At 40.7% G+C, this 12,376-nt stretch overlaps 1 protein-coding gene and 1 pseudogene across 1 annotated transcript; one reads left to right on the forward strand and one right to left on the reverse strand.

Annotated features, from left to right (window-relative positions):
* Window positions 1-518: 518 nt before the first annotated feature.
* Window positions 519-5,580, reverse strand: LOC125527667 (annotated as a pseudogene).
* A 3,655-nt stretch (window positions 5,581-9,235) lies between these two features.
* Window positions 9,236-11,704, forward strand: LOC125527670. Its single transcript, XM_048692184.1, has 9 exons — window positions 9,236-9,364; window positions 9,454-10,103; window positions 10,181-10,256; window positions 10,333-10,595; window positions 10,665-10,851; window positions 10,927-11,046; window positions 11,112-11,212; window positions 11,439-11,514; window positions 11,591-11,704. The coding sequence occupies exons 3-9, from the start codon at window positions 10,200-10,202 to the stop codon at window positions 11,702-11,704; spliced, it is 918 nt and encodes a 305-aa protein (XP_048548141.1). The 5' UTR covers window positions 9,236-9,364; window positions 9,454-10,103; window positions 10,181-10,199.
* Window positions 11,705-12,376: the final 672 nt, after the last annotated feature.

The raw sequence follows: 12,376 nt of genomic DNA on the forward strand, positions 1-12,376 counted from the left end.
ATGAGTCCTGTTATCGAGCGAGGTCTCCCTTCGTGGCCGCCCTACATCCCTGCGCCGCCGCGCTTCAGTCGCTACCCTCCATCGTCATCGCCCTCCATCGTGGTCGAGGTCGCCGCCCCCGCTTCACTCGCCGTCCTCCATCCGCGTCGATCCTGGACAAGGTCGCCGCGGCCCTCCATCACTTCGCCGCCGCGCTGAACACCTCGACGATCCGGCGCTGGTCCTGGATCAGGTCGCCGCCGCCCTCCATCACTTCGCCGCTGCGCTGAACTCCTCGCCCTTGATCCAGGATCCGGCGCTGATCCTAGACGAGTATATGCGGACACGTCCAGGATCCGGCCAGAACACGTCCTGGATCCGAAAAATAGGTATACAAACCATCTCATACGTCAATCGCATCTCATACATCTCAAATGCCATACAATCGCATCTCATACATCTCACAGCCCATACATCCATCGCATGTCATACAGCCATGGCAAGTGCTTTCACAGGGATGGATCCGCCTGCGAGATTGATTTCTGTTGCACACAGTTTAGGTTTTTTTCATGTTAAAAATAGACTCAAGTACACATGTTTACAGTTGGCAATTGGCATTTTTTGTACCAAGGAGTATCCTGCATCCTGCACTTGAGTGAATATGGCAAAAAAGAAAACATAAACCATACAGGACCCAAGAGTATGTTTCCACTTGTGCTGAACTAAAGATAGAACAAAAACACTTGCATTCTAATAAAGTACAGAGATGTAGAAGATGTAGATGAAAGTGCCATTGCAGTATATATGTAGAATAAAATACAATTGCAGTATATGCTAGCAACATGTTGCAGTATATATGTAGAACAATAACCCTTGCAGAATGTCAAAGATGTAGAAGAAATTACCATGTTGGTGAAGATCATCAAAGAACTACCATTTCTGTCTTCATGATTTTTGCCATTCAATAGTTGCATATGGGGAATTCAAAAAGCACGGCACGCGAACATCAACCAGAAGATGACGTAACTATAGGTATGATGCAGTCTACCATGTTTTTGTTTAGTTGCGAGACCTGAATATCTGACAGTGACAGACTGTATGCATAATGTCTTCCAGGTCTTACAAGCGGGAGAAGTGATGCAGAACACAATGCGAGCATCATACCCGTAGCTGAAATTGTTGATAACGTTTACACGACGGAATCAGGTATAATACTGTGCGAAGATTGGTTATAAATGTTGCCTCACGTGCATTTCTGAAAGTGGCAGAATGCATTTTATGTGTTGCAGTCCTTACGAGCGGGATAAATGTTGGAGACTACAATGCAAACTTCATACCCTTACATGCAAATATTCACGATATTTACACGACGGGAGCAGGTATAAGAGTGTGTCAAGATTGCTGCTAATGTTTCGTGCATAGCGTATATTTTGTTGATTGCTAAGATGTAGGGCGGGAACCTTCAAACGACGGGATTCCGTCGTATTCTGAGAATAATAAGGATGGTATGACTAAGCTACGAGGTGATAGTCAAGGTATTCACAGGCATGCTTATACAGCTTCCAAATCGACATCTCCGGTAGCGGATCAGAGAGGTTTAGTCCATTTTCCCAGATGAGCTTAATGGGCTTTGTGGTTTTTACGCTTAACGTAATGCAGATGACAAAACTTCCGAGCAGCATGCAACAGTAGCTGTATGTAATGAAGAAAAAAACGTTGGCAAAACAAGGGAGCAGTTCAACGCATAGAGGCGTGAATCTTATCGGAAGAAAAAAGAGGAGGATATGGTCAGGTTACAAGAGGATAATCAGCCATCCCTTTCAAAGACTGGTAAGTATTTAAGCGTGATTTTGCTGACTACTCTTGGGTTTTTCTGAATACCTATAGTATGCAAATTAATCGTTATAGTAACCTGACTTCATAGATGTTCCCCGTGTTGGTTTCATAGATGTTGTATAAACATCTATCTAAGTGATTTGTACATACTTTTTTTGTTCTCTAACTCTCATACCTGTTGTAAAAATGGTAGACCATAGGGATCTTATCAACGCGTGGAGGCGGGCATCTTATCGCACTAAGAAGTCAGATGGTTTTATAAACCATCTAGACGATGGGCCGATTGTTCACCGCCGTACTCTATGTGATATCACAAATGTTCAACAATCTTCATATGTGATCCCTGGTACATATTTGGTGGATTTACAATGGTACATATTTGGTGGATTTACAATGTCGTTAGTTATATGTGCGTATTTGTCAATCATACTATTTGTGATTATGTTTAACTTCTCTTTGCTTTCTGAACGCCCATGCTGGATTACAATAGGAACTAATGTTGGGGCAGATCATATGTTGGGGCAGCTAATCAAACCCACGTGAGATGATAAGCACAGGAAAGTTGATCTTTGTCCCCTTTGTAATTCAAGTAAGATTATTTTATGTTAGATCCTAGCATTCATGGTTCAGCCATTTTAATAAATACTAACCAAGCATGTTATATTAGATGACCCAGCTAGCTCGGTTGATACATCAATCTCGCATAATGAATCAACATATCCTCCTAAAGCTACGGGCACGTCTGATGTAATTGCAGATAAAAATATAGAAGGTAAAATGATTGTGCTTTTTCCATACTCGTTTGCTATCATGTTGTTTTTACCTTTCGCTTTTGAGAGAAACCCAAGGAAGACATCAGTAGATGACTTGAATGATACCACAGAAAATATGCAAGTAACAGAAGAAGAACGCAAAAGAGACCGTAAAATACCTTTCGCTTTTTCCATACTCGACGGAATCAAGCAGTCCTATTAGGTGGGCTGCAACTGAATACAAACAGTTCTTTCAGATATTATAGGCTAACAGTCTATTCTGGACATCGCATGTGTGTCATACACCTAACTTTTTAAGTCATGACCATAGTTGACTGCCTAACTTTTTAATGAAATCTCATATATATATATTTGAGCCAGAAAAACAAACAAATAACTTATTAAGTGTTTCAACATGCCAGAAAACAAACAAATATAATAGGACTGCTTGAAGATATATATCATCAGAGTCATAATATTAAGTCATTACATGTAATAGAAATTGCATGAGGACAAAATGCTTCGATGGAATAGTCTAAAATTATTCACAATGGATATGTAATACTCTAATACCAACTATATCCCAACCGAATGAATCTACATTCTCAAGATAGAGCAAGTAATACAATGAGTATAACAAATTGAGGACAGTGTCAAAGCACAGCATCTGGACAAGCAAGCAATAAAAGCAAAGTTGGGCAGGAAGATCTGTTGCTGTATGATGCAGTACGTAGAAGGTTGCATAGTCAAATTAAAATAAACTACCACTGGTTTTGAACAGAAAAACTGTACAGAAGTCAAGGGGAGTAATTGTATATGACATAAATAAAAGAATATATAAGGAATACAGATTCAGGCATAAGTTCCAGGTAAGCTTGGTACTAAAGTACAGAAAACAAGATAATATGCTGCTCATAAAATTATATACAATTTACCTGCTTTCTAATTCTTTGTGAACTGTTCTCTTTCTCTTTAAGTACTTTTTGAACTCTTTGTACAGCAGCTCTAGCATTTTCAATCTCCATGCGTGCATTAGTTCGTTCTTCGTCAACAATTCTCCTAGCATCTTCAGAAGCCTGTGAACGATATAGAAAGAGTGATTTGTCAAAATGAAAAAATGGGAATATACCAAGATTAAGCATACTTGATATGGATAAATGATGTTTATAAAAAATACTAAAACGACGCGCCAATCCAAGAGGAATTGGAACATGCTTTACGCACAAATCATTGCCAGCATGTTATTTTCTTAACCATGGTAAGAAAATCAGGAAGAACTCCTAAAAATTTGCTGTTCAACAAACCATCGGCAGGTCCCTGAAAATTTGTTGTGCATTTGCAAGAAAAGAACACCATTTCAAATTTGTAGTACTGTTTGATAGTCTGTTTCAGAAGTCCCAACAAAGGCAAAACTTCAGCTTGGCTTGCTTAATCATGGCAGATAATTTACATTTAAAAACGACGGAACTAAGTTTTCCTCCAAAGCCAGTAGCAAGCAGGGAAAATACACATGACATTTGATAGTACATTGTAAACAGAGAACACAGAATGGATCATGGTACTAAAATGTGCTTACAAAGGTCCATAGAATAAAGATACTTCCAAAGTACAAGGATCAACTCACCAGTTTTAGTGAAGTCGCTATTCTCATGACCTCGGTTTTCTGCTGAAGCAACTCATTTTCTGTTTTGGACAGCTGAACTGCTAAAATATCCACCTATAGAAAGTGTCAAACTATTAAAGTGCTCGCAAACAAAGGGATGATTTAGGCATATATAATTAGCTGGAGACTTCTTTTAAGAAACCATATTGGTTAGTTTAGAACACTTGCAGCGTCATTAAAGATACTCTAAAAATGCACTGAGGAACAATAATCCTTCACGTGGCTGTAAATATGGTTCAAAAGAAGAAAAACCAACCATAGATACCGATTCCTCAATTTCATCCTTATATTTGCCAGCTACTTGACCTCTCAGCGACTCCAATACACTCTTTAGATTCTTCAGAAGGATGTCTCGCTCCAATAAAGCCACTTGTTTACATTTAACCTGAGAGTTGAAGCCAATGCTATAACTTAAGGTCTGTAATAACTGAACCAATTGCTAAATGAGTGTTCAGGAATCAGGAAGACCCATACCTCGTTAGATAATAATGTGGCAGTACTGAGGCCCTTCTCAAATTTCATTGCGAGCTCGCGGACTGAAAGACGCTGACGCCGATCAAGCAGATCTGCTGTCTCTTTGGCAACAGACTCCTTAAGTCATGGCGTTTCTGGCTCATCAGCAAATTTGATGACTATCCCATTCGTACCATTCTTGTAGGTAGGGAATTTATTTTTGATGGCATTTACTGGGCGCAACGGCCCAGACCAGTTGTTCTGACCCTGTGTCTTCCGCCGAAAATCAAGAGTTGATGCCCGAGTCATCGATAAGTAATTCTCACCCCTAATTCCAAAAAAAACAAGCGTCAGTATCTCAAAAGATCACTGGTGGACACAATGAATAAATCATTGGTCAAAATGGTTCATACATCACCGTTTTCTGTTTTAATGACCCATCGACAAACATAAAAGATGGGAAAAGGGAACCCAAAAAATAACACCGAAATAAAAATTGTCAAACTGCAGCATGGAAGCTGATGAAAAGGCAGAAGCAAGTGGAAGAGTTCTCCCCTCCAAAAGAAAGAGAACAAAAGCCATACGAGTTCATCAAGCCTTGGGCATGTGCTACTACCAACCCTCAAGTGTTGCAGTTATAATCATCGCAAGATCGTACAGAATCACCCACTAAACTCAGGACTACAGACCTGCATTAGAAGCAACTGGGATCGGGAGAACCAACTAACTTCAACTAACAATCACGATTTGCAAAAGTGGGAACTGAGAGAATTATGTCTCAATTAAGCTTTGCAAATCATCAACAAAATCCCAATTTGATGCTACTTTCATAGAGGAACTAAAGAGAAAGCATGCTTGGTTACTAGCAACAACATTCCATAGAAGATCCACAACAAAACATACTCTTTGATTCAGATTTGTTGCTCCCATCCTCTTTCCGCACCTCCTTCTTCTCCTTCGGGAAGTCTGAACCATTAAGGCCCGAATCATCAATACAACCACCAACTAAGCAGATGATTTCTCATATTACATTCTTGAAAGGAACCATTATAATAGAAAACACACTCTCTAAAGAATAAACGCGACACCCATTTTTGTTCCATTTTATAATATGAATTGCCAGTTTTTATATTCAAATGTCATATCTGGATGTAGTATGGTTAAAATTTTGCATATGCTACCTGATTAGTTAGTGTAGGCATGAGAGTCATGCACTTCTTGTTCCAGTTTAGCTCTTGAGAAGCACATACCACTGAATTCCTCTTCAGTAATAACTTCTCCAACTTCCTTTCTTTTATGAAGATAATGTATCATCTTTCAAAAAGATACTGCATCATGTGAACTCTTGGATCCACTCACAACCAGAAGGGGCTGCAATTTAGAGCAGAATAATACTCAGTTAAATCAGATTTTTTAACAAAGCCCTTTAACAGAACAAAATATGGACAGTCTTGAAAAGGAATATTCATTGTGATATCTCAGTGAGGCGATGCACCTGGCGACTAACCGAATTGATGGGGAGGAGCATACGGCAGGGTCAGGGAGAGAGAGATTACCTAGACCTGGACGATCGCGCGGGAGAGGGTGGAGAGGCTCATGTTGGCGACGGTGAGGGAACCAGGAGAATGGAGGGACCCAGCGTCGCCGGTGAGCATGCCGACCTCGAGCGCCTCCTCGAGCACTTCGGGGCCGGATTGGAAGGAACAGGGTAGAGTAGGGCGTGCAAGTCCCGAGCCTCCGCGTCCGCATCCAACGGCGCCTACCACTGGCGCGAGCATGCCGAGCTCGAGGATCTCCCCGGCCACTTTTGTGATCTGATTCGAAGGGGAGGGGCGGCCTGCTAGGGAGCGGCGACGCTGGTGACGAAGGGGAGGGCAGCCTGACCAGGGAGCGCCGGCGGTGGTGACGAAGGGGAGGGGGCGGCCTGACTAGGGAGCGCTGGTTGTGGAGAGAATGGGGAACGGAGGAGATTGTGAGGCAGTGGTGGGGAACTATCCAGAGAAGAATGTGAGGCAGCAGTGGAGAGGATGACTGACGTTTTTTTTGAGAAATCTAACGTTTTTTCTTAATACTACTACGTAGACTACTGTACTAGGCAGTGATGGGGGAGAGATTGTCTTCTTTTTATCGGCCGTGTCTGATTTACCTCACATTGTTCTAATAAAATCCATTATTTTTATAGTCCTAATCATTTGATGCTTTAAAAGGTTTCCTGTATAAATAATATCTATAAAAGTTGAAAAAAATACCGGTAAAAAACACATTTGATATATCTGAATTTTAGTTGAGGAAATGAGTATGAGTAAATAAATTCAAACACAAGGCAAAAGCTTTCATGTTTTCTTGATTATTAAGAAGATTGTTAGGGCCCCGCGCTACTACAAACTAATTGGGAATTAAAATAAATAAATTTCATCCATGGTTGCTGCTGGGCGTCATCGTCCTCTCCAACCATGGTTGTTGCTGGTCCTGGAGGGGATGAAGTTGTCCATGGTGATGGTGGCTCCCCACCCAACTCGTTCCCGCACCTCTCATCTGCTACAAAAGAAGAGAAAATTATTTGAATGAGGAAGAGAGAGAGATAGAGAGGAGTAGGAGGAGGACTCACTGGTGGCCGCCGAAGTTGGAGCCGACGCTTGAAACCTAGATGAAGCCCGGTGACCTGCTACTGCTTGTTGTAGGACCCTTGACCATGGTGCTCGCATGTCCTCAGGAGGCCTTGTCCCAGCGAGGAGGTGCAAGTGGTTGCATCCATGGTGGATCTGGTCGCCGCCATGGACGATGTTCTGCTGGTTTCCCTCTCCTTCCAACAACGGAGGAGAAAGGAGGGGCCGGGGAGGGGGCTGCGATGGGAGAGGTCACCGAATTTGGGGAAGGCGCCGAGGTGTGAGATCGGCGGCGGCGGTGGGCGAGGATGGGAATCACGGGTAGGAGGAGAAGGGGAATGGGAGAGTGTGGGAGAGAGGAGGGATTCAACCGAGGATATGGGGACTTCACCTACCTTTTACTTAATAGTAGCGAGGGGTATAAACCCGCTCTACCACTATCAACTTAGTAGTAGCGCGGGTTCATACCCCTCGCTACTACTATGACATGTCCCGGGGGGGGGGGGGGCACGATAGAGACTGCTTAGTAGTAGCGCGGGTTACTATCAACTTAGTAGTAGCGAGGGGTAAAAACACGTGCTCCAATATCTGTCGCGACATGGGATGGATCCGGCGGGTGGAGTCGCGCGGGCACCGGCTCGTCGAGGCGCGCGGCCATGCGGCGGGGGGAGGGGAGAGGGCCGAGCTGCTGGTGGGTGTGGAGAGGGCCGGTGAGGCCACCCCAAGATTTGCCGCGGCATGGGATCCGGCGGTCGGCGGGCGGAGTCGCGCGGGCGCCGGGTCGTCGAGGCACGCGGCGGGGAAGGGGAGAGGGCGAGAGTAAATGAGTGAGTGGAGGGGAGTGTGGTGAGTGAATGGTGTTAGGGTTTGGGCCCAGACGCCAGCGTGCCAGGTGGGCCGTCGAGCCGGCCCGTTAGGCAACTTTATAGTGCATGGGCCGTGGAGGCCACCACGCGTTCCTGGCCGGTAAGTGCTGGCCCATTTGTCCAGTTATAATGTAGTCCCTCAGAAAAAAATATAATGTGGATAAGGTAATTTATATTTATTTATTAAACAGAAACAATAAAAGTATATATATTCATTAAATATTGTTCATAAAAATAAATATTTTTTATATTTATCTTTCATATACTAAGGGTACCACAACAAAACTTGGTTGATGTATAAATAAATCTACTTGGTTGAAGAAGGTTTGTTTGCATGTTTTTTTTCTTTTGTTTGACAAATTTCCATGGCCTATATAAATAATTTAAATAATTTTCATATGACTACTCATTATATATGAACATTACAGTTTGTTGTTTTCCCCTAATTTTGTGTTAGTACAATTATTTAAATTATTTAATCAACATTTTTTCCTAATAATGTCAAATATGTTTTTATAGAGAAAATAGTGTGTTATTATCATTACTATTTTTTTAGATATTATATATGATTATATTATGCAGTAGAAAACATCATTTATATTTCATCATATATATTTCATCGTAGATACAAAGTGATGGGTTCCGACATATGCACTGATGTAATGATGACAGACCGCACTGAAACACCACGAGAAGAGGTGCATATAGCTAACCTTCCTCTGTATGTATATTATACATGAAAACACGAAAGGTCTATTTTTATATTTTTGTTTTTTTAGAATATAGGAGACATGGATATGGACTTTGGAGATGCACGGAAAGAATCCATTGAGGGTTCATATGCGATGTTGCTGCAAGGGGACAAAAATTCACAACATAAAAATGTCGAAGAGGTTATATCTCATAACAAACCAAAAAAGGATGCTAATTTACATGTTATCTCACAAGGTATTTTTTTAATATTACTATCAATCTTATTTTTGTGATATTGCCTCTTGTATTCAACTATTTTTGCTCAGTTTGATTGCTAAATTGGCTCATTTATTTATGAATTCGGCAGACTATGTTTGTACCCCTAGGGATATTACAGTCATCGAATCAATCAAGTCTGCCCCCAAGAATACCCAGTTCGTGGACATTGGAGATGCCTTGTTATCAACCGACGATTTGGAATGCCTTATGAAAGATGATATGTTCTTACATGACGGTGTAAGACCAATTGCACAAACTTTGTAATTAATAATATGAACAATATTTAATATCATAAAATGTACACATAATCTAAATGTTGATTACAGGTGATAAATGCTTACATATATTGCATGCTTGCTCACGACCATCTACAAGACAGAGCGGGTGAAAAGGTACACATTGTTAGCACGTTTGTATCTGGCCAGATAAAAGAAGACGGGGAAAGAGACATAGACCCATCAAAATATCACCACATCGTGCATCATGTTAATACTTATCTACAGCAAGACATGGTTAGTTTTTGTCTCGTTATCCATGCATATAATTATATATTGTTTTTATTAATTCATATGTATAATGATTTATTAATATTTATATCTAATTGCGACCGTGACTTGTATGATATTTACACCAGTTATTCATTCCGATTAACATACCGGGCTACCATTGGTATCTAGCAGTCTTCAATGCCAAAAAACGTGAGATTCAAGTATTTTGGACTCACTTGGTTCTCGGGTCAAACGCAATGACCTTGCTACTACGGTAACTATCTATTATTTTTATTCATCTTAACATATGTTTTTGTTTGCCTTGATCCCTACTATTTCTTATATATAAAATAGTTACTAGGACTCGAGAAGTGTCTGAAACTTGTAGAGCATAAACCGGATTTTATCAGAGGTCATAAGTGGCCCGATCTGAATGTTACAAAATGGACAGTTGTAGAGCAGTTTCATGAGGCAATACAAACCGATGGGTAAGCACTTGTTACAATTGTTTGTTTATTTGATTCATCTGTGTGGTATTCTAAAGCATTATTTTATAATACTATAGCGTATCATGTGGACTGTTTATGCTAAATTATATGGAATACTGGACATCACATGCACTGTCAGACCAATTCACCCAGGTATTTCGTTTTTATACATTATCTCGTTATTTTATCTCAAAATAATATATAAATTGTTTTTATATATATCTTGTAGGAGGATATGAAACATTTTCGACAAAAATTAGCTGTCATTTTGCTCAATTCAGAGCTGAATAAGCTAAAAGGAGGTCCCATATACCATCAACCTGACGATCAAGAAACTTTAGCTAATTCTGATCTCAATATATTGGACAATCCATCTGACGTAGTTAAAGACAAACGTCCTGCACCAATCACTATCATACCCACGGACCAACGTGAATTACTTGCCGGCCTCTGCAACTACATCATGTCGATCGATGATGCCGGTTGTTTGGAGTAAGTATCAGGTATCAATATTTAATGTGAGGTTGTATATTATTGTTCTTCTTACCATCCAATTTATAGGAAGGTATGGGTCCGGAGCTCGACACCCGATCCAATGGGCTTAAGTCTTAATAAACTTCAGTGCATACTTAACATAGAGCAGCCCATGGACAATGATTGCTTCAACACAGCCGTGCGTATGCTGGCATGTGACGAGGGAGTATTGTTCACATACCCTCCTGTGCACTACATGGATCTACGATTTTGTGTAAGTTATTGTAACTCTTCATTCTATGTGTCATTAGCATCAACATGTTGAAGAAATATTTCTTTTTTTACTTAGTCCATGATGCTAGAGTCAACACGAGGTCAGAAGTTTTGCGAGAAGGAAACTATCCAGACGTTGGCAACATTATTTGATAGCTGGCCTGGGATGGACAACGACATCTCATCGTGCAACAAGGTAAGTAAAGTATTTTGTCCATTGTTATCATGGTTTATTGTTGTTTCTAATAGCTCCACTTGTAGATTTATCTTCCCTATGCATCCATCGGCCGATACATCTTGTACGTCATCGAGAAAGAGGCACGTCGTCTATATATTCTGGATCCTATTCAAACATCACAATCGTTAGAGGAAAAGAATTGAGGCATGCACTGAAATTAAAAAGTTTTGCAAGGGATTTCAAAGAAGCACTCGAAATAAAGCTGCCTGGTTGGAATTATGATATATCTAAATGGCAACGTTTATTTACGTTCGGTGTTCCCACGAGTATAGACAGATAATGAATTCATAACAAAAATATTTACTTTTGTTATCACTATATTCTATATATTATTAATCTAAAGTTTGCAGGAATGTGCCTGGCTATTTTGTTTTTCATTTTATGCTCTGGTGGAACGGTAAAGAATTGGTCAAGCCGATTTGCAGGGTGAGTATTGTCAGTTACATGTTTTAAGACCTTCGGCGTGAAATTTTCATACTAACTAAATGTATTGTTTGTGCAGGATGGGTATGAATTGAGGAAGCAATTTTTATTACACTTGCTAAAACATCGTGGGAATGAAGCTAAAGGAAACTTTCTTGATATTGTGAAAGAATTACTTAAGCGCATCATCTAGATATTAATAGTTTTGTAATAGATGTTTAGTTGGAACATCGCTTGGTTTGTTACATGGACATGTCGTTAATTTTTCTTCATGTTATCAATTTACATTGAAAAATGAACTTTAGTTATTAAATAATTGTGTTTGTGTTTTATTGTTTGTACGTGTGGAATTTAACATGTAACTCTTGTAAACTATTTCAAAAGCCCATGGCAACGCACGGGCACTCTACTAGTACTAGTAAGTTATGTCTTAAAAAAATGATACTAGTAATTAGGGGCAGATAGCGTTGATGGTTGAATAATCAAATAATGGAATCGTACACTCTACCAGTACTAGTGCTACTTATTTTGTGGGTATTTTTTCTTTTTGAGAATCACTGGGGGGGGGGGAGCTCCCCCACCTGAATATATTACTCAAAGGACTGCCGTGGCAGTGAGTACAGATTTACATAGGCACGGTGCAACGTGCAGAGAGGTAGGAACGCCACGAGAAGACGTCCTCCTTGTCTTGTGAACTCACAAGACGAGATTCACAAGACTGATGTGACCAAAGGTCCAAGGTAGCAATGAGGTTCCTCAAGGTTATTACAGAGCTTTGATCTATTGATCTAAAAACCATGTCATTGCGTGTTGTCCAAGTCATCCAAAGCAAGGCCAGTAGGATCGAAGGCCATGCTGGGGTTGG

This window comes from Triticum urartu, unplaced genomic scaffold (assembly GCF_003073215.2).
Source record: "Triticum urartu cultivar G1812 unplaced genomic scaffold, Tu2.1 TuUngrouped_contig_433, whole genome shotgun sequence".
NCBI classification, from domain to species: Eukaryota; Viridiplantae; Streptophyta; class Magnoliopsida; order Poales; family Poaceae; genus Triticum; species Triticum urartu.